The 27800-nt window shown below is 36.1% G+C and overlaps 1 protein-coding gene across 4 annotated transcripts in view; it reads left to right on the forward strand.

Annotated features, from left to right (window-relative positions):
* The window catches only part of UTRN (utrophin), a 364804-nt gene that overhangs the window by 120778 nt on the left and 216226 nt on the right, over positions 1-27800 (forward strand). For all 4 annotated transcript variants that reach the window (XM_032682362.1, XM_032682360.1, XM_032682363.1 and 1 more), the window contains 14 exons: positions 761-931; positions 2809-2988; positions 5404-5532; positions 5672-5842; positions 6385-6534; positions 7645-7782; positions 8615-8767; positions 13881-14072; positions 15901-16073; positions 20052-20202; positions 21502-21677; positions 22587-22722; positions 24831-24980; positions 26186-26270. In XM_032682362.1, the coding sequence (XP_032538253.1) occupies positions 761-931; positions 2809-2988; positions 5404-5532; positions 5672-5842; positions 6385-6534; positions 7645-7782; positions 8615-8767; positions 13881-14072; positions 15901-16073; positions 20052-20202; positions 21502-21677; positions 22587-22722; positions 24831-24980; positions 26186-26270 (2155 nt within the window). The remainder of the gene's footprint in view (positions 1-760; positions 932-2808; positions 2989-5403; positions 5533-5671; positions 5843-6384; positions 6535-7644; positions 7783-8614; positions 8768-13880; positions 14073-15900; positions 16074-20051; positions 20203-21501; positions 21678-22586; positions 22723-24830; positions 24981-26185; positions 26271-27800) is intronic.

Raw genomic sequence — 27800 nt, forward strand, 5'->3', positions numbered from 1 at the left:
GTAAAGTTGAGAACATTCACGAAGGTGTGGATTCTAGTGGGACCTGTGTATCTGTAACTCAGAAAGCATGTAGACAAGAGATTAGGAAAGGCAGAGTTATTTGCAGTATAACGTTATGATTTTTTTTTTGAACTGAGAACAGAGGGCAATTTTTCAAAATGTCAATTGATTCTGACTGCTATGAGTGGATTTATTCTCAAGTCTGTGTTAAAGTTTGACCAGACTAATGTGTAGCCAGTGAGAAATGGAATTGATTATACTGCAGCAAACATGAAATTTCATACCTGTTTTACTGACATGTCTTCAAGGACAGACTAGATTTTCAGCGAAATTTTTCTTTACGGCTTTCTGCTAGCAAGTCTTTCAAAATACAAAAAAGGAATTGAATTTTGGTGTTTGAGTGACTGACTGGATTCTACATCCCCTTGAGTTTCAGTTAAAGGATCATAATAAAAAAAGTGTAAACATCATTTTGGTGCTTACTAGCTATAAAGAAACTGGTATGCAGATTTCTTTGTCTCCTTTAAGTGTATCTTAATTAAAAATTATTCTGGTTTTATATATTCTGTGTTGTATAATAAGATACAGATCTTTATAAACAGTCTTTCTTTTCAGGGTCCTTCCGTAATGCAAGACAGCCTTAAGATGCAAGGATTTTCTATATTTGGGTGGATATTTTAGCTGGCTAGCACTTTTGGGTTTGCTATATTTTAAAATATATATTTTTTTTCTTTTCTCCCCTTTTTTTTTTTTTTGGTAGGTGACAGAAGGAAAACAAGACCTCGAAAGAGCAACTCAGCTGGCACGCAAAATGAGGAAAGAGTCTGCCTCTTTGTCAGAGTGGTTAGCCACAACTGAAGCTGACCTCGTGCAGAAATCCACTGCAGAGAGCTTGCTTTCTGATCTAGATTCAGAAATTGCCTGGGCCAAAGTAAGTATGATTACTAAATATTTGTAGATAGATTTCTAGCATTATGGCAAGACTATGTAGAAGTGGCTGTGAACTTAAATCCCTGTACTTATTCCTAAATCTCTCATATCCTGAGATTTTAGTGGATTCACTAGTTCATATTCAGTATGTGAGTGAGGCTGATCTGTTTCATCTTGGTCATCTTGCTTCAAACTTAATTGGCCAGTAAAATATTAAAGATATTATTGCATATCTGATATAATAGATATTTAAGACTTACTGTGTCTCTCACACAGTTCATCAGTATAATATTTTTTAAATTATCAGCAAATATAATTGTGGACTGGATCAAATATTTTACTAAAAGAGCAAACTGAAAGTGCATTGAAATTTTAATGAAAAATTGAGTTTCTAACCTTTCATTGAACCAGCTTTGTCTTCAAAATTGTGACTTTGCAAAACAAAAGACTACTGTTTTCTTTGTTTTCTTTCACCTGCAAGTCAAAACTTTTCATGGAAACAGGCAAATGTGTTAGCTACTTTTCTTCAGAGTAATTATATTTTCTCACACTGTAGAAAGTTGGATATTACTTGGAGTTAGCAACAAGTGTCAGTTGATACAGATCAGCAATACTGATCTTTCCAGTTTTGTTTCCAGTCACTTTTTGCTTCTAGAATGAGTCTGTCTGCAATCTTAAAACTCAAAAGCTTACCAAATTGCAAACCCATTTGCACGCATTTCAATCAGGATTAGCAATTATTAACACTACACTTCTGCTGTGGCAGTATCCCCAAGATTCCTTTCCAAATAAACTTGTAAATACTTATTGGAAGTATACTTACCATACATGTGTAGCAATGCAAATAATTAATGACTTTTACACTGCACCACCAGGAGGACAGGTCCTTTATGTTGCATTTGAAATTGTCATTTCTGTCTTGACGTTTTCTAGAGGCAGTTTTAAAATGTAGTAACTTAATAATTTGTTTGTCTCTAAGATAATAAGTTATGATAATAAAATGTTTACTTCTTAGATATTAGGGTGTTCAAGGATCTCCGGACACTGGTTGTGATTAGCTGCATTCTTTGACACTGTACACTGACATCAAAGAACTTTCTAAGCAGGCAGATATCAGCAATAATGATTGGTAATCTTGTATGGCAAGAGGTGCTGTTTTCCACATGAAAAACCATATACTGATATTCTAGAGATGACATGTTACTTAACTTACATGTCAGTATGCATACTTTCAAAGATTTTTTTAAATTAAAAAAATATTTAAAAGCAGAGATGACTTATAAAAAGTGGTGGAGCTAAAGATATATATATTTACGTATTTTTACGTAGAAAATAACAATAAGGATTCTGTAATATGTAGCCAGTGAATAGAAAATCTGCAGTAATGAGTTGTGATGGTTCTCAGAAAAAAACCCTTCAACATTGGCCTACTGCTCTTCACATTGTTGCCAACTGTTAAAAAGTTCCTTTATAGAAAAAGATACAGAGAAATCCAGATTGTCTCTTCAAATTTGCATTCTGTGCTTTACAGTGAAGAAAAGAACCTCTTAAAATTGGACTTTACAATGTGGTGTATTGCGTTTGCTTTACCTACATAATAAAAAGGAAATGTAAAGATAAAGACAACAAAGCAAAAAAGTCTCAAATTAAGTTATTCATGACACTTACATGCACTGTGCTCTTGCTGTCTCTTAAAAAAAAAAAGAGATCACTATCTACAGAGAGTGAGTGTAAACAGAAGGCAATTACAATTGGTTTGATATTTTTTCTCTAATGAAGATCATCTATGATGTATTTGTTTCCTATGGAGGTAGAAATCTGGCTCCCTTGCCCTTGCTTTTGGGAGGAGTGCAGTGTTAATGGGTCCACTTGTTTCAGAATGTGCTGAGAGAGCTGGAGAGGAGGAAAGTTGATCTGAAGAGCATCACAGAAAGTTGCACTGCTCTCCAGTCTCTGGTGGAAGGGAGTGAGACTGTCCTGGAGGAGAAGCTGTGTGTTCTTAACGCTGGCTGGAGCAGAGTTCGAACCTGGACCGAGGACTGGTGTGACACCTTGTTGGTAAGTTGCATGTGTGAGAAATACTCAGGGTAGTTCTCCCTCCACACTCTTGGAGCAGTTGTAGTTTTCACTTGTCTCACTTTACTGTGAAGTGAATTTCTATGATGCCTCATGGACTTAAAGAAATGCGGAAAGGACATCTTGTTAATCTGCAGATGGAGAGTAAGTCATGAGGTCATATACAATGAGGAAGGTGGAAAACTGTTCTGCAAGTTGTTTAGATGTGTTAATAGGCATTGGTGCCACGTGCTTGATAGCAGAATCTGGAGTGTGATGAAACTGTAAATATCCCAGACAGACAGTTAACTTGGCCTAGCATGTCTAACCTGCTTAGTTGCAGAGAATAAAACTAGGTTGAACTTCTTTTACCTTTCTCTTTCTCCCGGCTTCAGTATTAGGACTCTTATGGATTCTTAGACATTGTGGTGTAATTTCTATTTTTTTGTAGAAAATCCAGCATGCACTTAATTCACATATCTGTTTTAATCTCTTTCTCATCCCCTTTAATGTGCCACCACATTATATTTTTAATCTTTTGTACTTATTTGCATGTTTATCTTCTTGTACCTTTTCTCTGGTAATGTTTTATCACTGTCTCTTTTGCTGTACCAGTAGCACTAGTCTTTTGTGTCCACTTGTTTAGCTTTTAACACAATTCTTGCTACCCTTGTGCATATAAGTAATTTTCTAAGCTGTCCTGAAAGGGTGCATCTTCTACTGTACATAGACTGAGTGGGTTATGGAGCCTACAAGCATTCACAAAACTGCTTGTAGTGGTTTACTCATTAACTGGTAGTAGATGATTCTGCCAGATTAAAATGAGGTGAAAAAAGCCACCAGGTTATGGAAGCATTTGTTAATTTGAGCCCAGAAGTTGGATCTTGTATTCTAGGTAACTTTGTATAACCTGGTGAATTGATTAATGTAAGTGGAAACCAACAGGAACTAGCCCAAAAGGATTGGTTTCCATGAAACTGCTGTGTGTGCTGCTCTTTATTCAGCCTGAACATTCAACCTCTGTGCTAGCATGAGCAGAGTGTGTCCTTGAGACCCAGATGATGGAGTATTTAATAGACAATTGATAACTTCCTAGTGGTGTTCAGCTAAGCACTTGTGACTGTCAGCCTATTACTCTTTTGGACAGCCCATAAATGCAAGTGTGTGAGTATGCCAGCAGCATCTGTTTGGCTGAAGAAATGAAATACTAAGCATATTATACACTTAAAGCTGCTAATTATGCTAAATGTATATGAAACAACTGATGCTAGTATCAACCTGATGCTTTTATATAGTTAAGATATTTTGGTGTTGTTCAGCTAGTTAGGACAATCCACCTTCAGTAGCCCCTGATATGGGCTGAAATTGTGAAAACTTAAGTGTATACATAGATGGTGAGCCCTGCACCTCCTGTCTAGTGCCTCTTGCAGGTCATACTGTTTGTTTCATAATCCAGTGAGTCCATGTTAGGAGTAGTCAGGTAGTTTGTTCTTATTTGTAAATGCTGTAAGGATGCTCCAAAACTAAATGCTTCCAAGTTATGTACATGTCTGGTGATGAGTATTGTCTATGTGCTTTGTTAGGTTAAATTGTTCTTTTTCTGTGGAAAACTGTAAGTGTCTTGATGGTGATATGGAGAGCAATCATAGACCTTCTCTCTGTTCTCTCTTCCTTTGTTTTGTTAGTCTAAAAGATCAAAGCTTATCTATCCTTTTTTGGGGTAAGAATCTTAAACAGAAGGGTACTTTTCTGAATCTGATAGCTTTATTTTGTCACACAGAACAACATGTTACTTCTGTCTGTGGCACCTAATGTTACAATTTCTGACTGCATGTGAAAGCAGACCTAATTAACATGTCTACAATTTTGTGACTTTTCTTAAGAGGAAGATATTTTAATGCAATCAGTAAAACATCAAAACTCTACTATAATTTGTAGCTTTAGTGTAATCTCTTTCCAAAAAACCCCAACAACTGCAGGTACTGTTGTACCTGCTAGTGCTGATTAAAAAAATTGTGGTTTTTTTGATTGACTGAACTATTGTGGTCTGGCTGTAATACGTTGTCTATCCTTATTTAGTTGTACAGACTACCTCAGTTACTTCTGTTTCCCTTTCTGTGAATTAGATACAATAATGTCAAGGGGTCTAGAGTGAAAATTGATTTCTTGTAAGTACTGTTGAAGATAAAAGGTACAATCTAATTTTCAGTGTTTCTTTCCAAAGTGTATCCATTACACCTGTTTTATTCATGTCCTTTTTACTCATAATATAGGTTTTGGCAGCGTTGCAGGGTTTTTATTTTTTTATGGGACATTTTGGAGGTTTTTTTGGAGGGGGGAAGGAGGAGGGATGGGGATGTTTTCTATTAATTTTTTGAAGTTACTCATATTGATACATTTTTTTTCATCTTTTCCCAGAATCATCAGAACCAGCTGGAAATTTTTGATGAAAATGTTGCCCACATAAGTACTTGGTTGTATCAGGCTGAAGCCTTGCTGGATGAGATCGAGAAAAAGTCAGCTAGCAAAAAGGAGGAAACTGTGAAGGTAGGAAATGTTGCCATCAACTGTCAAAATGTTACCGATCAACTTCCGGATTCTAAATTATGTTGTCAGGCTTGCTTACTTTTTATTTTTAAAGGTTTCTTTCCTCGCCTAGCCATAACCGTTTTCATTTTTTTCTTAGCGCTTAACATCTGAATTAGATGATGTTAGTCTTCGAGTGGATAATGTACGTGATCAGGCTATCATCTTAATGAACGGTCGGGGGGTGTCATGCCATGAACTTGTTGAACCCAAACTGGCAGAACTGAACCGTAATTTTGAGAAGGTCTCTCAGCACATCAAAAGTGCCAAGGTGAGGATGAATGAGCCCCAGAACATGCTTGGGAGTTCTATGCCAAAATGATGTCAATTACCTGTAGTGGATATGTCATTATTTATTGGAACAGCACTTCACTGCTTTTGGTTCTCTTTTAAGTGTAGATATTTATATGTGAAAAATAGACTGATTTTTAAACCAACTGCTTTTTTCACCTTAGTAGCAGGTGATGACTTGAATTGTATGGGAAAATTTACAAACAACTGTTCAGAAAAATGTATATGTTGCAGTACATATTTATGAGCTACAGAACAACACCATAAGCTAGTGCAACTGGAAGTTTTTCATTTATTTTGAGACCAAAATGCTCAGATTGAAGTTTGAATGTAGAAACTTGGTAATAACTACGAACGCTGTGTTCAAGCTAACTCTCAGATCAAACAACTCCTACAATTTTTATGTATGCTGGCATCTGATGGTCCTGTAAACTGATCATGGAGAATTGTTAAATCATTAAGCTGTATGTGACAGCTCAGACTAAATTTTCAGCTTGAACAAAGATGTATTTTGCTTTGCAGATGCTTCTTGGACAAGAACGACTTCCTGTTGTGTCAGAGCCCCACGAAGTTAAAGTGGCTTTTACAGACGTGGAAAAATTTGAGAGTGACATACAGAATGTGTTAAAAGTTGTGGAAAAGCATCTGGAATTGAGTGGGGAAGATGAAAAGGTTTGTGAGCAATAGATCAATTAAGTAATTGACTAACTCCCTTTCTATTTTGTCCCCATTGCTGCAGACTTCACAGGGGAATTCTTATAATCTCCTGAAGATATAGGTAGAAAATGAAGGGAATTAGTTGGTTGTTGGAAATACTGCACAATTTTCCAATACTTCTCCTATAATTGTTGCCTCTTGGCTGGTGTGCTGAGAGTAACCAGTCATACTTGAGTGTGTATTTTTGTCATGATTTTATATAATACAGGTAATGAACTCTGATTTTTGTTTATCTGTCTTCTATCTTCTGTTCAAAGCAGCTCTTTATAAGGCATCCTTCCTGATAAGTAATGGGGCTCAAATTTAAACTGGTGTGATATATTAATCACAGTGCATAGGCCATGTCAATGGATGCTTGTGAGATAAGGTGCAAGTAAGAGTCTTTTAATATGGCTCTATGTTAGAAGTCCAAATAAAAACTTGGAACCAAATTTATCATTTAGATTCTTATCTAGACTGCTATTCACCCTTATAGAACTGTCATACTCCTGTTAGCATCTTGTCCACTCTCACCTTGTTGCCTACAAAATCAGGTAAAGTCCTGTCAGGCCACTCTATCTGACTTCCTTTTAAGCACTTCAAATATTATAAACTGATCTGGAAAGCTGAGTATAAGTCTATGAAAAATGCCATGTGTACCACAGAAAGCAAATTCTAAAAGACCTCTATAGAAGGACCTATTGTTATAGGACATAAGCTTCCCTTTGTGGTATTTTTATGTTTGTTAAATTTTTGTTTTCTTGCTGTTCTGCTCCGAGCTTGCTTATTATTGTCAAGGAATGTATTGAATAGAAGAGGAGCTAAAGTCATAGCACCGTATTGATGTGGCTGCCTGCTGCTGACTCATTAAGTATCCTGCAGTGCATCTCTTTATGAAGTTTATGGAATGAGCAAGCTGGATTTTAGGATTTGGTAGTTGTGGAAGAGAATCTGTTCTCTGCTTGAATTTGTTTGGGTCCCATTTGGATAATAAAACAACAGTTTGCTAGCATTTCTATTGATATCTGAGCAGTTAATGTTTCTACAGTTCATTTCCATGGATAATAGAGATTTGTGTAATTTTAGCTGGATCAAGAAAGAGCTCAGATTGAAGAAGTCTTGCAGAGAGGAGGGCAGTTGCTACAGCAGCCTATGGAGGACCATAAGAGAGAGAAGATCCGCATACAGCTGTTGCTTCTGCAGAAAAAGTACAAGAGCGTGCAGGTACAGTTATGATAGTTATTACAGCTCATTTATGCAGTTTCCTCTTTGATATCCCATTTACAACCTGTTATCCATATTTTGCAACTTACAACTTTTTTAGCATGTAAAATTCTCTCGGAGAGAGTTAAAGGTGCGTACAACAATCTGACTCTCTGAGTCTTTGCAATTCCAAAATATGAATTTTTTCATCCCTGAGTTTGGCAGGAGTGGTTTTGATTTTTAAAGCCCTTTTCACAGCTTCACAGAGGGCCGCCCTATATGCATTTACACAGATGGGTGCAGTGAATTGCATTTGCTTCGTTTGTCTTTGCTGGCCTTGAACAGAGGTTTGTCTCCACCACTAGGCTGTGTGAAGAGTGACTACAATAGATACATGTAAAAAACCATGTTCGTTGAGCTCTCAGCTGGAGATGTTTCTGTGAATGAGCCTGCTCCCGAATTCCTCTTGCTTCCTATAGAGGGTGATAGCATTAATTGTGGACTCCAGTATGTTGTGGTGCTTTCATATACATGCCATATTAAAAATGCTTTTTGTCTAGAACAAAGGGGATCCATATTTTTATACTCCTTTTAACTCACCTGTTTGGACTGTATTAGAATTGGTAAGATGAGATGTAGTTCAAAGGCAGGGTATGGCCCTCAGGCTGGCTTTGATTACATGTCTGTGCAGATAAATAGAATATATCTATTAAAAAATAAATTACTAATATTGCATATTTTAGAATTTTCTTCTTCAAATGAATCCCTCAAGTGTTCTTCAAGTAAGAAAGACCTGTTCTGTTCACTACTACTTTCTTTTTATATCATATTTTCCTAATACACTGGATTGCAGGAGTACAGGTCATTTCAAAGGAAACAGGTGGTGGAACTCTCTCCGGTGTTTTCACAGTATAAAAAGGAACATGACAATCTAATGAAGTGGCTGGATGAGGCTGAGGACCGTCTGTCAGGGCCACAGGGTGTGGAAGATGAACAAAAACTACAGGTAAAGGAGACTTTTATTTCTTAGAGCAAACAGTGAATGCTATGTGTGAGCTTTAGAGATTTATGTGTTAGGGTTTAATGGCTCTTCTTTTGACACCTCTATGGAAAGAAGAATTTTCTAAATGACAGCATTTCTTTTTCATTAGGAAATTATCAGCATATTGGTTTGGGATTTCTACATAGTTGTCATAGGTCTAAAATACCCCATCCCTCAGGCCTAAATCTTAGAGAGGCCATCTGGGTGGTGGGCATGATTCAGGACAGTTTCTCTTGCCTGTCTTGATCCATGGGGATTATATTTAACCCTTTTTGATACCCCGACTCAAACAGCCTGATTCAGTATTAGTTTGGTGCAGGTATGATAAAATCCTTGTTTGAGGCTTAAATTCAATGCTTCTGCATCCTGCGGTCAAGATATTTTAACTACTCTGATGCCTTTCACTGCCTAAAGTGCTTAGGGAGTGATAACTACCCTCATGTGATTGATATTACTATACACAATGAAAATTAATAAGACAGATAAAGTATTTCTGATAATGTGTGTGTGGGTCTTGACAAACAATTTCAGAACTGACTTAATAGGATGTCTGATAAAACTTAATGCCCAGAAAATTGTATGTCATAATTGTTGAGGGTACAAATGCTTTTTTGTTTGTTTTGTTGTGGTTTTGTGGAGATTTTTTTTGTGTTTTTGAATTTTTTTTATTTTTCCTTTTTATCCTTCAAAACACTTTTGTTACATGGTAATTACATTAATATTTTAGGCAATAACAGTGAGAAACCTTGTGAATCAGTAAGTAATTTCTTAGATGAGCTTGGGGGCTAGGCAGTCTTTCAAGTACTTCTCAATTTCTGCATATGAAGCTTCATAATTAACAGCTATCAATATTTTTGACTGCTCTGTAACTTTTTAACCTAGCACCAATTAACTGGGGTTAATTGGCAGGGGTAAAATGCTCTGGTTCTGTTTGAAACTCACACCACAAAATCATAATGTGGTGCTCCTCATTCACAGCTATAATGCTATGTGGCTTCAGCTGCCTATGATAGATGGTCTGCTCTCCTCGATCACACAGGCTATTCGGTATCAACTGTGAAAGTAAACGTTTTAAATCTGCTTCTCTTTAGAAAGACTGTTTCACATTATAAACCTCCCACGTGGAGCTGGGTGGCAAAGATGGCCCGAGGGTCTGTTTAACTATCTGACTGCTTTGTTGGGTCTCCAGCAGTGCCTGCTGGTGGTGTGAGCTTCTTGGGACCTGGGTAGTGTCAGGGAGTTTGTTTGAAGGAGATGGGGATCCATGCACATTTAAAGTAAAATATGATAGGGTTTTTCTGTTTGACCATCAGATGCTTTGAGTGAATCAGTTACTGAATTGAAATGGGAAAAAGGTGCACTTGGATAACTCTTTGCTAATGGGAGCAGTCCAGTTGTGCCACAGACTGGTCTTTCTTGTTACTGTTACTTGTTACTGCAGGTTGACTGATCTTCTCTAAGGGAGATCCTTTGTTTCCTATAAAGCTGTTTTCCTTAGGGATATACTGCAGCTGGTACTACTAGATCCATTCTTGGATTACTGAATTTGGTTGCTGAATGCAGAATATCATGTAAATTTGGATTACTATAGCAATTACAATAGAGTTTTGATGGAGAAAAATCCTTTTTCAGAATTAGTTAAATTAGTGTAAGAATATTCTTTTTCTTCCAGATGTGGCTTCTGGTCTGACTGAGTCAGCTAGACTTTCAGAGAGGGGCCACAGCAGTTTTCAGTACTGCTGTGAAACTTGGAAACTGAAACTGCTGCTTTTGCTTTGTGTGCTTTTGTCTCTAATTTTCTGATATTTGAGGGGTAAACCAGCCTGTAAAGTAAGTGTCCTTATTTTAGTTTTATGACTTGTTCTTTCACCTGCTCTGCTAATTGATCTTGAACACCAAAAATGGTATGAAACCATAACATTGTTAGAGGGTGAAATAGTGTTCTTAAATATCATCAGCAGTTTAGATAATCCAGAATTTTAGTGGAGACACCAGACTTGAAAACTGCAGTGCTTGTTGCTCATCTCATCTCAGGACTGAGAAGCACTAAATGAGTTTTTGACCCACAGGCGTGCAGGTGGCTTAACACCTCACACTGATGTAAGGAAGGTGCAGTAAGCAGAGAAAAGAGAAACTAGTGTTTGAAATGAAGAAACAGGGAAGGAAAGGAAGTTTTTAGCTGCCAAGCTGGAGAGTAACTCCAATTAAGGTTTTATGTAATACATTATTTATTATGTTTCTGTAAACGAGTGTGTAGGAGAGAACTCTAAAATTTATGGTGCTTTGAAGGTCGTATCTATATATTGATTTGCTAGAAGTAGCTGGATCATAAATATTCTTCATCATATATGCTTCTTGGGATTATGGAGTTAAGTGGCTCTGAAATATTGGTAACCCTTCTGCATAGTAGGTACTTCTAAGTAACCCTAGTTTTGGCACAAATCTGTTAGCAAGAAAAACCTGCATTAGAAATTTGTATCTTGTTGAGGTCCTTCTTTTCTAACCTTGCTTTAGTATTTATTTAAATTACTCTATTCTTGGCTCAGAATGAGGGAAAGGAAAAACTAAACTTTAAATTGCAGAGGTAATTAGTTGACTAAAGTTCCTGAGAGATTTTTCCAGGTTTTAGGAAGTTGTTTTGAAGTGAAAATGATAATTTAGCAGGTGGCAAGTGAATATGCTGTTGCAGGCACAGTGCAGCTTTTTCTATAAAATGAAATGCAGACACCACCTTAAAGGCTCTTCAAGTATTATTCCAGTAATAAAGAAAACATATTTGTTTGCCTAATGTACTTTTTATAGGATTACTTAAATATGAACCATATTTGCTTATATATACTGGGTTACTTAAATATGAACCGTTGTTTGCTGATTGCATTAATTAGCACAAAAGAACAAATGAAATAGACATGAGAATTGAGCTTTGGAAAATCTTTTACTAGAAACCTGGCTCTGAAATATTTTGAGTGTGAGAAGGGGCAAGAAATGGTTAAAAAGTGTTTCTATTCAAAAGAATATTCCATTAATTTTCTATTTGCAAAGACAATAAATAATATGAGGTCTGAGATTTGTTTGGCTAAACACTTTTGGTTAAAATGTTTATGTAATTAAAGGTGCAAGGAGGTAAATTCTTTAATTTTATTTCAATTTCTTGGGCAGTATTTTCTAAAATCCACTTGGAAGCAAGTCAGAAAATCTCCTTGAATTGAATCTCTGGTACATTTTGTTTCAAAATATTTTTAAGTGCAAAAGGGGAAAGGGGAAAAAAATCTGAAACCAAATTTTGAATTTCAGGTTCAACTGGATGCTAAGTATAGGAGGAAACAAATATTTCTTTTACCTATGAATTAGAATTATTTTTAGCAGTTCTTATTGAGAGGTTTTATTTATAAATGTTCATTAGTAATCCTGTATTCCCTTTCTTTCTGCAGTAGTATTTAAAGAGAGATCAAACTTAAATTTCAGTGATGACAGAACACATTTATTAAGTATAAAAGGACTATTAAGTCATTCAGTCAGTTTTCCTCCTAAAGAACCTTTGATTAACTCTTCTATTTGTGAATGCTTAAGAAAAGCTGAGGGAGGACTGAAGCACCGCTCTTATAAAGAGTGAGAGGGATTGTTCAGCGTGGAGAAGAGAAGGCTCTGGGGAGTTCCTTATAGAAGCCTCCCAGTACCTAAAGGGAGACCTGCAGGAAAGGTCAAGAGGGACTTTTTAAAAGGGCATGTAGTGATAAGGCAAGGGAGAATGAATTCAAACTAAAAGAGAGTAGGTTTAGATTAGATTTTAGGAAGAAATTCTTCACTGTTCGGGGTGGTGAGGCACTGGAACAGGCTGCCCAGAAAAGTTGTGGAAGCCCCATCCCTGGAAGCATTGCAGGCCAGGTTGGATGGGGCTCTGAGCAATTTGAGTGACTTAGTGAAATGCTCAGAAACACGTGGGAGGAGGAAGATACAGACAGGTGTTTGCAAACAACTTTGTTAGTGGGGCTTAATATCTTATTATTTGGCAGCTGTGCTAGGGATTTTCATGTGTTCACCCAAACCAGACAAATTGGAAAGTCAAATTCACTGGCTGGAATTTCTGTGAACGTAAATTTATTCTGCACTCTCTTAAGTGTATTCTCAGCTGTTAGTAAATAACACAGTCCAATGCTTCTGTTTTACTTGACTCAAATTCATCAACTACAGAATGGTGATTTAGAAATTGGTTGAATTGTTCAATATTTGGAGATGGGTTTACTTTTTATTTGATGATTTTAAAGACTGGGCTGTTTTCAGAGATGGTAATAGAATGCTGTTTGACAAGAAACTTTTTCAGCAAAAAATTCTTTCAGTCTGCTTCACCTGCCTCTGCTGATTTTGCCAGGCGTGGCAGAGTATAGCTTCTTGCAGCAGGCTTCCTAATGCTTCTGATGCAGGCCATCATTTGTGAGCCAAGGAAAAGCTGCATTAAATTAGTCTTCTTACTTTCTTATCTGCTAACATGATACTTGTCTAGATAGCCTAGTCTTGCAACCAGAGCAGGAAACAATTGCCAAGCTCTTGAGGAGTTAGTGTTTCTTATTCCTGCAAAAAGCATATTGGGTACCGGTGGCACGCTAATTTATTTAAAAAATGGTTGGGAAAGGTGCTTGGGGATGGTTATTGAAAAGAATATGGAGAGGAAAAAAGTAAATCGGTAACTTTTGGGAGTCCTTGATGATAAAGGAAGCAGACAGTGGGTTATAATCACAACTAGATACAGGCTCAATCAAGAAGTATAATTTCTGGAAATGGTAAGGATCAAGGTGAGAGAAACAGCAGTGCCCTTCCCATTCCACAGATTTTTAATGAAGAATTATACAGGATCATTGTGAAGCATGATATCTACTGTTTTTTAACTTTTTATGTAAATGTAGAAACTGTCTTCTGCAGGACTTGGAGCTTTCTGAATTTATGTAACCTTTCTAGAAAGGCCTTTGTTTTATCTTTTAATGTAGAAAGGTACTTATTCTGAATATAGTTTACTGACTTAGGATTTTTTTCATAAAATTGCTTGTGGTTTGAAATCTAAATGGTACTTTCATGTTTTCAGGCAATCCCTGTCCAGCAGAGGTTAAAAGGCCAATTTGCCACAGGGGTTAGGACCTTGCCCTTTTCAGCTGAGTACTTGGTAGAAATCAACAAAGTTTTGCTGGCCATGGCTGATGTTGAACTTCTGCTGAATGCACCAGAGCTAAATACTGGCATCTATGAGGATTTTTCATCTCAGGAAGATGCACTGAAGGTACTGCATGCCTAAGCATTATATTATAGAGTGGAGAAGAGAACAGCAGAAGAAAGACCTTCACCTTAGCAACTGTATAGCTGTATTTCTGTTCTTGCTCCATATATTTGGGATCAAAATACACTGAAAACGAAAAAACAACAGTTCTGTTGACAATTTTTTTTTCTATACCTAATCTGGATACAAAGTGCAGCAGCGTGAAAGCTGGGTGGGAGGTTGAGGGAGCAAGGTTTAACTTGTTGGAGACACTACTGTGTTTTGCATCACATAGTCTACATAATATATATAGAAATGCTAAAACCAGTCTCCTTAACATTCCTGCTTGATCTCCTTAATACAGCTGCTGTTTTTATGTTGTGTGAAAACAATTGCTCAAATAGGAGGAAGGAGAAAGGGAAATTCTTCACTTTTTATGAAGCTGTATATGAGGCCACAAGATGACGGTCCCTGTTTTAATTAGCAAAGCATCAATATGCATTCAGTTTTAAACTCCCACTTATTGTTAGCCAGTGGATTTACCTGTGTGATGAATGATGAGGAAGTAGTTAAGGATTTGACCTTTTTCAAAAGGGGATGAAGAAAGTATGTTTGAAAATACTGAATCCTACTGTCAAGTGTGAGTAAAGTATGTAGAAGTCTGAGTCCCAGTTAATTCTGAGCATACAAAAGAGCACGATACAGACATTACTCCAGAAAACATCCATTGGAGTTGGGAATTACACATGGTGTGGTGCAGTGTGGATGTTCCTCCCTGGATTGGGAATCATAGCAGGGTCCATGTTTGAGGTAGTCAGGCTTTGCCTCTCACCAAGACCCAGATCAGATGTTTCTGCAACTGTTTTACAGGTCCCTTAAAGGCTTTTTAGAATTTCAGTCTGCTTTTCTGACCTGGTTTTCTTTCTGCTGTGTACATGCTTCCATTTTTCATGGTTTGTTTTTTTATGTAGTTTGCATAAGCAAATAGAGGAATGATGCCAGCCTTTGACAAAGTGGGCAACCTTTCTGTTTAGTTGATGATATTACCATGTCCCTGTTTACTCTGCTTCTATACTCCCTTGAGTACAACTAGGAGTGTTTATTTTAAGATGGGTTTTAAATACTACATTTTGCTGCAAGTGTCTCATCTGATTTTGAAGTTTAGGTATATTCTAAGGATGTTTTCAGAAGAAGCAAATAGCAGAGCATAGGATTTTTAGAAGCGTTACTCTTTTAAATTCAAAAAGATAAGTAAATTCCACTGTGTGTAGGGACTCTTTGTCCTCTGAATACCAAGGCAGTCTTACAACAGCATCTGGTTTAAAGGAATTTTCACATCATAGTTCAATGATATTTGAGATTGATTACCTTATCTTTATCATTATCATTTATATCTGAAACTTTTATACTTTTGCAGTTCTGTGCAAATGGGAGGCCACATGAAGCATAATAAAAAAACATTTTGTGGTCCCTTTTTTTACATAAGGAAGGAGTATGTTCAGTGTCTTCATGATATGGGCAGATTTGTTTAATAATGAAGATACTGCTGTTTTGAGAAATATGGTGTGCCCCTTTACCTTAGGGACAAATTTGATATATAAAATATTTCATCCTCTTTGTAAAAATCTGAGAAGGACAGATGTTTATAAGGGTATGATGAAGTATTCAGTTCAGTTGCTAAAATAGATTTAAACTGTAAACTGCTGATACAGCTGGTCTCATCGTAGATGCTGATTTTTGGAACAGCATTTTGAAGAGATTGTTTTTTGATGCGTGTGTGCTTTTTGGTTATTTTTATATTTCCTGCTGGTGTTGACTTTACTAATGCCTTGTGTCATTACTGTGCTTCCAGAACATAAAAGATATTTTGGATAAACTTGGGGATCAAATTGCAGTCATACATGAGAAGCAGCCTGATGTTATATTAGAAGCATCTGGACCTGAGGCAATACAAATAGGAGATGCACTAACTCAGTTGAATGCAGAGTGGGACAGAATTAATAGAATGTACAATGATCGTAAGTGGTAAGTCAAGGGTGATTGGTCTCTGTGACCATGTGGTAAATATTTTATGTACACATTTATATAAGTGTTTTTCAGATCTACCTTACTGATGAAGATGAGTTTGGGAGTAATCAGCTTTAATATTTAGCACTGCAAAGTAATTTCTGAAATTATTGAATGTTGAAACTGTTAACATGCAAATTGTAGTTTGAAGATGATTGTTTCTACTTTATAAAATAGAATGTTTTGTTTATAAAATGGAATGTTTTATTTTTGTAAAGGTGTCACAAAGCAAAGTTCTAGAAAAATAGGGTTGAGTAGGACATTTTATAACAAAGAATTTAAGACTGATTTTTTGAAGGAGGGAAAGAGTTTGAAGGAATGGGGTCTTCAAAACACAACACCTGTGGTAGTTGTCAGTACTCTTTGTTGTACTTAAAGATGAGAAATGACAAGATCAGAAAATTTTGTGATTGAGAGAACAAGAGAATACTGAAACCAGTGCTTAAGAAATATGTATTTCTTATTTCCTTTCCACAGATTTCTTCCCACTCCTTACAGAAGATACTCTAAACCAAAAATATCTTATCTGAATCTAATTTAAAATACCGCATCCTAATTTTAAGTGTTTAAAACCAAACTCAAGACTATGTAGTCAAACTTGGTAAAGTGTGTTAGATGAGTATTTTACGTTGGAATTTGTAAAACTGTGAAACTATATGTTCAGCAAGTTACCACTAAGCTGAAAGTACTTACACTGCAGACAGCAGTAGACACTAAGATTGCTGCTGTGCAAAAAAACCACCTTAATGACTGAAAATTATTCTATGAAATTTAAAATTAAATGCAGAGGCTCATAGTTAATTTGCTTTTACAGTATTGGCTTTTCAATGGTAATGTAACGTAATGGATGATGCAGAAGTTCTGCCGAGCGTAAAGTTATGCCTAACCATGTTCATTGGCTTTGTAGCACCAGAAATCTGATACCACATACATGTGATAGTGTATTTTGAGGAGATGTTTTTAGAAAGAGTGTGTATGACATAAGCTGATGTTTTCAACTCTTTCTCAGAGCACTGATGTATGCGTAGGAATATAGTTGTCTAAGTAGAGGCTTGCAGAAATTCTGGACCACTGGATCAGTGAAGGATCAAGATTTCTGATAACTCAACAGGCAATGTTATTTCACTGTGAGTTTTTTTACTAGAAATCAGTGGTGCTAGCTAGGTACCACTTTCTGTGCTCTCTCTAGGAGCTCGTGGTCACCTGCTGTACTTGGAGACAACTGCTCCAGAATCCGGTGCCCGCCCATATTCATATGCCTGCAGCTATTTTATTGCCCTCATAGATATAGTATGCACTAAGCTTTAGTTATGCCTGGTTTTCCACCTGTAACTTACTTGAAAAGCTTTAACTAATATTTTAATTTTGTAAGTATGAGTACAGTTTCATTTACTACTCAGATTTGGTTTGATTAAGTAGACAGGGTTAACCAGAAACCTAGTCTTCTCATTGAAAAAGTTAGGTTTAATGTTTATGAATAGCTGGCAAAATGCAACAGATTACTTCCTCACTTACTTCACTGAGTACACGTTAATCTTGAACAAGTTTGTAAAGCTCTGCATCTTAATGAGAATATTATGGGGCTTGATTTTTCACACCAAAAGGGACTACTGTACTAGCAGTTTAGAGAAATGATACACAGCTTCCTGAATGTATAATATGCTGAAGTATGTACTTTGATTAATGAAGACATTATTAGTCTGAATACTAAAATGCTGTATTTTGGCATTAGTTTTTTTTATACCCTTTCTGTTATGAAGAAGAACTTTTAGCCAAATTTAATCTTACTTTTCCTAATTTTTTCCTAGGTAAAACCTAGATGACTATCTCCTTAATCATCTTTGCCTTTTTTCTATTTCTGGAGTGGGTGGAGATTTTGACATTAGGAAAAATGGCATCTGAACCTTGTGGCAAAAGATTTAGTTTAAGATTTAGAGATAGTAAAGATTTTGTGATTGAGTGCCAGCTAAGTAGATAAACCTTTGATAAAGGCTCTGATGTAGCCAAGCACAAGTTGAATTAAACTGTACTTAGCTAAGCTTCTAAGTAGTCAGCTAAATCCAGTTGACCACAGTTTGACTTGAACATATATATAGAGTAAAATGTGTGTGTGTTTTGTGTGTATATATGGGCTTAATGCTTTGTTGAGCTTCTGTAACAGTGCTGTTTTGCCAGTTCTGCTCCTTCTGCTGGGGATTTCCCCCCAGTGCTAAAAGTGTTGGTGTCTTGGGAAGGAATTGTGGTTTGGAAGCAGTAGATTCCTCCTGTGGAAGAAGCAATGAATAGCCAAATCTTGGTGCAATAGTCATAGGACTTGGTACTTCTACCTTTCAGCAAGACAGTCTCTAAGGAAACAGCAGCATGTGCATCTGGCTCAAAACTGGAGTAAAACTTTGTCTCATTGCTCAAAATACTGATGGAACTGTAGTCTCACAACAAAAATGGAAGGAGTTAAAGCTTTATATCTCAGTGTTCTCCTGACATTTTAAGATTTTGGATTCTGAAAAAGTCACATGGTTAAAACTCCCTCAAAACCTTTAATTTTTAAGGAAGTAATAGGATGTTCTTTTAATCTGTTTTAAGTGCGTAGAATATATCTTCTCATTAAATGTGGAATGAGATACTATCATGAGATAATATGTTCAGTTAGACTGAAATATACCTGAGAAATAAAAGGAGATTGAGATTTGGGGTCAGTCTACGGGTTGGTCTAGGATGTTGAATCAAGATATGTGCAGGAAACTGAAATGGTAGAACTAGGAGATAAGGGTAGAAAAATTTAAGTAGAAATTTTTAAGACTTCTTTATCGGAATTGGCCAATATGAATAATAATAATAATAATAATAATAGCAAAGCCCCGTATGTATCAAGAAATATGGATATCTTTTAAAAGTGAGATATAATTTTGATGAAAATAATCACCCTAGGAACTCTGAGATTGTTGAATTTAATTAGTGAAAAAAAAATAGATGCAATGTTAGCTCTTTAAACTTTGGTTTTAGATATCTTCAATGTTATGCTGCTAATTTCAGATTGTATCTACATATATGCAATAACCCTGGAATCTCTACTGTTGCAATTATTTAAGGCAAAAATAATGGACTGCAGATGAGATTGTTCCTCTGTCACATTAGAGGGTCCTGTGAATAACAGGAAACCTGGCCTCCTATGTCTTTAAAAATGACTGGTTTTATTGGTTTAGAATAGTTAACAATCAACAAATAGAAAGCAAGCCACTCTATTCCTTTCTGGCTTGGTTTTCTTGTGTAGCATTCATGCTCTGATTTTGTTAGCTTGTTAATATAAGAGAACTCTCATTTTGTTAAAAACCAGCCTTCTCACTGTGATAATTCCACTTGCTCCACGCTACAAAATTTTGTCCTTCAAGTTAAGCTACACATTAATTTGAGGCTGCAAAGTTGATGACAATGAAATCCCTGTTAAATTATTGTGTGATTAAAATGTATAAGACCTACTTATGCATGCCCACTGGTATGGTTTTATATAATCAAAATCACCTTCACTTAATAAATTCTGGGCACCAGCACCCCATAGCTTATGAAGGAGAAAAAAAATCTGAGCAATTAATCATATTTCATGTTTCTCACTGTCTCATCTGACACGTTTCACGATAAAGAAAAAAAGGGTTGTGCAGACCAATTTGATGTAGCTAATCAATCTTTGTTTTTTAAGTGATTGAAACAAAAGTTTGCTTAGGACTGCCCTTTTTTCCTTCATCTGGAAGTTAACAACAGTCTCTGATGTTGGCTTTCACCAGCTGCTACTATACCAGGAAGCCTTCAGTACTAGGACTTGGTTAACCAGGCTGTATACTAGCCTTTCTGTTCTGCAGGGCAAGTTTCTACTGGAGTAGGATGCTTAACCTTTTCTCTAAAGTGGTTTGGATAACTTTTCAATCCCTTGTTTTCAATTAGTTGCTTTGATAGAGCGATTGAGGCATGGAGGCAGTTCCACTGTGATCTCAATGACCTCTCCCACTGGATAACGGAAGCTGAAGCGTTACTAGCCGATGCCCGTGGTCCGGATGGCAACCTGGAGCTGCAGAGAGCTGGGCTGCACCAGCAGGTATGTGTGATTTGTGCGTAAAGCGAGCAAGCTGGGAAAAGTCGAGACTTTTGTCTAAAATTGTAGTTTTCTATATAGACATATGTATTAGCAGTGAGGCTGTGAATTGCACTTTAAAAAGCGGAAACTCTTAAAATTTCTATTTCAGTTGCAGTTTAAAATTATTCTTGGGGAAGAACTCAACTCGTTATACTATGAGGTTTTATGATCACTCTTAGTATGGATAGGTTTGAGATAATTTGATAATTCAAATGTTGGCATAATTTATGTCAGTTTATAAATTTTGTTACAGCTTCAAAAATATGTCAATCACTTAAGAAGTCCAGTATATTATTTCACTTACTTTCATCTCATAATTAAAAAATGGACCCACATGATGGTCAATTATAACTTACCTAACTTTAAACAAATGGCTTTGGAAGATACTGCCTTGTATAAACTATCTAGAAAAGGAGTCTTATCTTATGTTGTATTTTTCAGACTTTAGTTCTGGAATTTAGTTCTCTGATGTCTTTTTAGTTATTTTATTTCCTTTTAAATAAGGAGAAGAAAGCATAACTTTAAGGATCAGATTTTTTTTTCTTTTGAGAATAGTAGTTATCCAGGTGTCAGGTGTGTGTTGCAAAAGAAAAGTAAGTTCTATCTAAACCACGGCTTCTGTTTTATCCTTGTTGCTGCTTGAAGTTTCCTTCTGGGGCATTTCCCTTCTCTTTCTTGAATCATTCCTAATCAAGTCGCAAAGAAATTTTTGCTAACAAGGTAAAATTTTTGTAGTGGTTAGGGATATTTGAAGGTTTAATCCTGACGTCTTTTGACTTCCTTTAGCTTAATGCATTTTCTGTGTTGTCCGGGACCGTGACAGCACAGCCATAACTATCCTAGCTAAAATACTCTGAAGTTAAAGAAAAAGTTAGGGGTATAGGTTATGAAAAGAACTGGTAAAAAATGTTATACCGTCTGTTAGTACTACTAGGAAGTGTTGTACATTGAGAAAAGGAATCAAACATGAGTGTAGATTTTAACACTGGTGGTTTAAATGAATTCATGTGATTCTAAGTAGTATTTGGCAGCCTGTTCTGTGTCACTAGCTTTTTATGACACTCATAAACTTGAACTAGATTCAACAACAGAACATTAATAACTTAAATCAACAGCATCCAATTCTAAGTAAGATGACTTTAAGTGCCTGTTTTAGTAAAATAATATGCACCCAGGATTCATCTTGCATATCATGAGCCACAGATCAAAGTCACTTTAGGTCAGTAATAAAATTTTGTGTGGCTTTTATGTTTCTGACAGGAACTTGAAGAGGGAGTCAGCAGCCATCAGACCAGTGTTTCAGCTTTGAACAGAACTGGGGAAGGGATCATACAGAAACTGTCTGCTACCGATGGGAGCTTCCTAAAGGATAAGCTGGCAGGATTGAATAGACGCTGGAAAGCAATCACCACAGAGGTCATGGATAGACAGCAGAGGTAACAAGTTAATCAAAAATTTGGGTGTCTGACCAGATGCAATAAGGAGAGACTCATTTAGAAGACTCTGGGAGAGATAGTGCATCCTATTGCATGCTGTCATTAATCTGAATTTTCCTGACATTCTGAGCTCTGTGTTTTGAACCACCTTCTAGAACAAATTTCTTGTACATGCACCTGCAGTTAACTCCTTAGTGAATATGTGTTTAATACAACCCACAAAACGACAACCACAAAACTTTTCTTACAGTTTTAATTTGTTTTAAAAATAATTTCATTACAAAGCCAGACTTTTTTACGAAGAATTGCTCAGCTACTTTCTCTGTCTGAATCTGAACTGTACGTTCCCTTGATTTCTATTTTAGCATTGACAGAGATAGACTAATTGAAACAACTTGTATTGTTCTTGAATTTCCACAATTCTGTAAAGTAAGGTCTTTATGTAATTACATGTTTTTAACATCTCCTGATACTTTTATAATGTAATAAGATCTTTCTTAATTATTTAGTTTGAGATGTTTCATTAAAGCTTTGTGTGATTTAGTGAAAGTATTAGATATGTCCCTAAAACCTCCAAGGAAAAAATTCAGTGCCCCGATAGTGGTTTACAGTGATTAGGCCTGAAGGTGTTGCCATTACTATTACTTACGTTTAATATCTTCTGCAGTCTTTTAGAAGTCTGTTTTGTTAATTTGGAACTGAAATCTGTCTGTTTCTAAGGTAGTATTATTAATTTGCAAATATCTTTCATTTTAATGATGATGATGGAATCTTTTGGCAGTAAAAATGAATCCTTTAAAATGCTCCAAGCATTGACAAACACTTGACTGTGGCATCAGAAGTCATGTAGGACTGACATGCTGTATTCACCGTGGAAATGCACGTGGGCTTTTTGTTTTGCTTTTTAAGGCTAAAAGGAGAGAATCAGCAGCTGATAGAGTACAGAAAGAAGCTTGATGAGCTGCGTTGCTGGTTGGAAAATGCAGAAAATGCTCTGGACACAAGATTTACATTTGACCATGGAGAAAACTTGCAAGAATTGAAGGCAAGATTGATTAATGCATATATGTGTATACACCTGTATGTCTTGTGCAAAGCATCAGGACATGGCTTTTGGGGAGGGGAATTTTCACATTGTAAATAACCAAAGAAATATTATGGTTCTGTGAGACAGTTTTATGAGATTACTTACACGCAAGATACCTCTCGAAATGAAGTTGGGTTAAGTTGGTAACTGTGTTATCTAGCCAGAAGACTGTCTGTGTATGACAAAGTGAGAAATAGATACGCTACTGATAAAATTTAGCAAGTAGAGTTTCATTGGAGATGATGTCTCCATCTCAACTTTATAATTGTTAAAACTTAGAGCAAAAACCTGATAACCTTAAATGGTAAGTAAGCACCATTGTCCCATTTACTGAGCCATTTTAATGCTTTTTTGCATGTGTGAGATTTTATTTAACCTGCTTTTTAAACTGTAAGGGTTTTGGCCTTTTCAAATAAGTTATGGGCGTATGTATGTATTTTTCCTGTTTATTTTCTGTCTGGCTTTGACAGCAAAACATCTTTGGTTTGTCGGATGTGTGAAAGATAACGTTTCTGATATTCTAGAAGAATGAGAGGAGTACCCAGTCCAACTAACCTGCTTGCTCATTTCTTAAAAATCAGTAATTTATCAAAAGGCAACAAAACAACCAACACAAAACCCAAGCAACATCTATTAGACCAAATCTAGGTGGGAAGGCTTGACAAGTGTGTTGGACAATGTAAAATAGTTGTAGTTGTTTGCCTAAATAGATTGACTGATGTCAGTTGCGTGTTTGCCATCTGACTATCATCAAAGTGTATTTTTTCTTGCCTTCTATCTTAATATAAATACCTGAAGCAAAGGGTAGAACTGGAATAAAGGGGAAAAGAGCAGAGTTTGCTAGGGAAACACTGGTAGAGCACATTAGTAAGTACCAATTTGGCCCTGTGTAAGCGAGAATGTTTTCAATTTTGGTTATGTATATGAATTAAAAGTCTAAGTTTGCAACAGAACAGGTGCTGAGCAAGGTTGCTGGTCTTGTTTTGTCTAGTCAAATACAGAACAATAAGAAGGGATATGATGATGAGAATAATGAAATGTAGGGAAGATGAACTATTATTAAATAATGATATTAGAGAAATGGGAATAACTGATATTAACTGATCAGTCAGGAATAAATACAGTTTGGGAATGAGAAGATTTCTAAGTAGAGCTTCTGAAGCAGTGTCCAACTGAAGAGGTTGTAACATGTTTTACGAAAATAATCCTTTTAAGGTAGACCCTTGAAAATTTAGGGAAGACACTGCTTTGTATAGCACTTATTGTGGAAGAGTACTCTTTTCAGTGATTTCCCATCCAGGCCTGTGTTCCTGTCACTTTGCTATGCCCACCTCCATAGTAATTGTGTAACAAGTTACTTCAAATACTGGAGTGTAAATACATGATGTGTACTTGCTATTGTAATTTTTTTATTCTAGTGTTTCAAAAAGAAAATTTGATACCTACTCCACAGTGCTTCTGGTCTGTGGGCAAACGATAGTACAGTTGATTTAAAGTCAGTGGGAATACAGGCATAAGCTTTTTGATTTTTTTGCAGGTTCTGACCTGCACTTCATGTTAAAAGACAAAGAAAGCTGTGGATGGTTGATCAAAATGAACTTTTAAGGTTATGCTTAGTTTTTAAATACCTTTAGAGTATACTTTAGGAGTCAAGTACCTTGTAGTGATCTACCATGTACTTGTATAAAGCGTGTTAGATGTAGCTCTCTAGTTTTTAATTTTTTTTTTTTTTTTAATGAATGCAACCAACAAGTTTGAATGACAGTGTGTTGCCTTTTGGACACAAGTGGTATGTCCAAAGTTGATCAAATGGAAGCATCTTGTGAGATGAGAATTAGTGTGCTTGATGTGAGGCTGTACGTTGTGAAGGTTTTGTAAGTTTTTTCCAGTAGCAATAAATGTTGGTATTTGAATAGATGTTTTAATAATTTCTAGATTGAGCACAGAAACTAGAATAGAAGCTTTTCTGTTACATATTTCCAGGCAAATGTCTAAATATTGGAGTTAAAATACACTTAAATGTGTATGCATTTTACTTCAGTCTAAAACTCTTCTGTCCCTTTTAGGTCTTAAATGAAGAGATGGAAGTACAGGGTGACAAACTGGAATGGCTGAACAGAACTGAACCTGATGTACTTTTGGATAAAAATGTTGATCTTCAGGAAAAAGACCAACTTTCCAGTTGCTTGCAGTCGCTCAATGTGAGGTGGAACAAGGTGTGCATTTCTTGAGCATAGGGTACCTGAAGTTGAAAGGAGAGTGGTATATTTGGAATGATTATTTACCTTTTCATGTGTCTATAGCATGTACATAAAATGACTTGAAAGCCACGCAAACATGAGCAGGAAATGCATCCCAAACAATGTCTACGTGAAAACACTGGGGGGCATTTTTTCATCAGATTGAGTTATTTTAGTTAGTTTAGGATTTTTTGTTGATTTTTTTTTTTCTTTCATATTGACTTTCTTTTAAAAGATTAATCAAAAGTATTTATCAACTGGATCAAAAATATTTTGCTGATTTGAGTCAAACAGTAGTGTATTAACTTGAAATTGAGAGTTACAATAAATCTTTGCTGTATAGGAAAATGGTATGCTTGCAGCAGTTAAGAGGAAAACGAAGCTGTGGTAAAGCTTAGTGAATTAGTGAGAAAATCTTATCAAATGTGTCTTGAGTGTAACTTGAGTGAAACTCCTGTGTTCAATCTCGTTGGCAAGTATGTGACAAAAAACTCACTGGTTAGGGTAGAACAAGATTTTTTTTCAAGCAGAGTATGGAGATCCTAATAAAAAAGAATAGGATTATTTGAGATTGTTTTATGGATCGTGGAGGTAAGAATTTATTGGAGAAAGGGGCTTTCTGATAGGTCAGGGAAAGAAAATGTGGTTTTTTACCAACTCAGCCATGAAAATGGGCATTTCCCCAACTGCTTTGTGTATTACATTTCCATCACTACCTTTTAAAAATATTTAAAAAGCAATTAGCCACATTTGTCTTCACTACAATGCGGCTTAGTTGTAACATTTTTTCCTTTTTAAATTAATTCCTTATTTCTCTACTGTCATGTGACTGACTGTAGATCATGCTTTGTATATCTTTTCTTCAAAGTATATTCAAATAATGAGTCATAGTTTCGGTGCTTAGACAGTAAAAAACATGTAAGCAACCTTTCTACAACATTTCATTTATTTATTTTCAATATTTAGGTATGACACTGGGATGTAGTGAAAAAAAACACTTTAGTACCTCTTGGCATTTTTATTTTTCTTTAAAGAATATCTTCAAATATAATTGAAATATCTCTGAGGCATGCCAGTCTAACAGGCATGGTGTAGAATAGTTTGTTTTTCAATAAGAGATTACACTTTTGCTGTTAATATAGGTTGTGTTACTGGTTTTGTTTCTCTCTGCTGGGCTGTAGGTGTTCAGAGAAGTACCTGACAGAGTGAGAGAACTGGAGGCATTTGTTGGGAAGTCTCGTGTTGTTACACAGACAAAACCTTCTGGTGAGTGATCAGTCCTTCTACTCTGCTTAATTACATTGAGTTCAATCCTGTTTGCAGTCAAAATAATCAAAAAACCCCTTCTCTATGAACCTAGACAAATGTAAATAAGACACGTTTGTAGAATTGCACTCTACTGGGGGCTACCTTCACATTATTGTGGGAGAGGGGGAATGTTTGGGTAGGGAAAAAATCACTCTACTGTTCATGACTGGGGAAGTCTTTTGGAGTTCCTATAAGAGTTTTGAAACAGAAAAATGTTTTAGTAAAGCTTGGGCCTCCTCATAAGGAGCCACTGTACTAGATGCAGAGTAAAAACCAAAATAGCTGTGCTTGTCACAACTTGGTTTCCTGTGGATTTGTGGTCATGCCTTTTAGTAATTAAGATCCACTAGGTGCTTTCCATACAGCTAATTATTTGTAAAGTATCTCCTGTGTGTAGATACTTTGCAATCCTATAAATAAAAGCCATTCTGCATCTTTTGGCTCAGTTTGGGACACAGATGGGTCTTTCTCATCTGCTAGATTCCTGAATCTTTTAGGGAAGGCTCTCTGAATATATATTCTTGCATCAGACACTGGCCATATTTTCAAGTTGCTGAATGCAGTTCAGCAGATACAGATTGTAAACAAGATACTCAGGTATCCGTTTTAGAAAACTAGACAAAAAAGCCCTTTTCTGAAAGATTTTGCAACTTAAACTTCAGTAAATTGACTCTATTTTGTTTTTAATTCAGCATCACTAAACAAAATTTAAAAGAGGCAAATCAATTTTTGTGTAATCCTTTCAAAGCCTTGATTCAGCTTGTTTTTCTTTCATACAAGGTGTTTGTTAGGTAAAGCTCCTGTCCTTCATTGTTTGAGGGAAGTGTGAAGTACTGATGATCCAGCTTGATGTAACTTAATGTTTCTTGGAACTGGGACACAACTTCTGGAGTGAATTTTTCTGTTCAGCTCATCCCTCACTTCTTTGCAGTGTCAGATTAAAAAGGTAGAAAGGTTGTGGCTGAACTTTTCCCTTCTTAAGGGACATCTTAAGGCATCTGTCCCTTCTTAAGACAGTTTTGTATTGCCAAATCCATGAAGCACTTATTGCGGAAACTTGACTGACTTGTGCTTGAGTGAATTCTGAACCAAGAGTGGCAAAGACCTTTCTGCTGTATAATACAAAAGTGAGGAAGGCAATTTTAGACATTTATCTTGAAAGTATTGGGTTTCTTATGCTTAATAAGGGTCAGTTCCCTTTTGTGTCAAAGAGTATTTAGCTCCATTCTGTTAAATGTAATGTAATTTTGTCTTTGCGAGTTTTCATCTTGCTTGTTTTGAATTCACGCTGAATCATTTGGCTGAGTCTTTGGCATGCAGTAAAAAAAAAAATAAATAAAAACCTTAAAGGGGCAAAAGGAACTTCTGATTACTTTGTTTCTGTTTGTTAAAGTACAATTTTTCATGTACTTTTCCTGTACATGCTATTGCATATTTCTAGGAATTAGAAAAAATCCATGTAATTGCCAGAACTGCATGTGTGACCGT

This window comes from Chiroxiphia lanceolata, chromosome 3 (assembly GCF_009829145.1).
Source record: "Chiroxiphia lanceolata isolate bChiLan1 chromosome 3, bChiLan1.pri, whole genome shotgun sequence".
Lineage (NCBI taxonomy): Eukaryota > Metazoa > Chordata > Aves > Passeriformes > Pipridae > Chiroxiphia > Chiroxiphia lanceolata.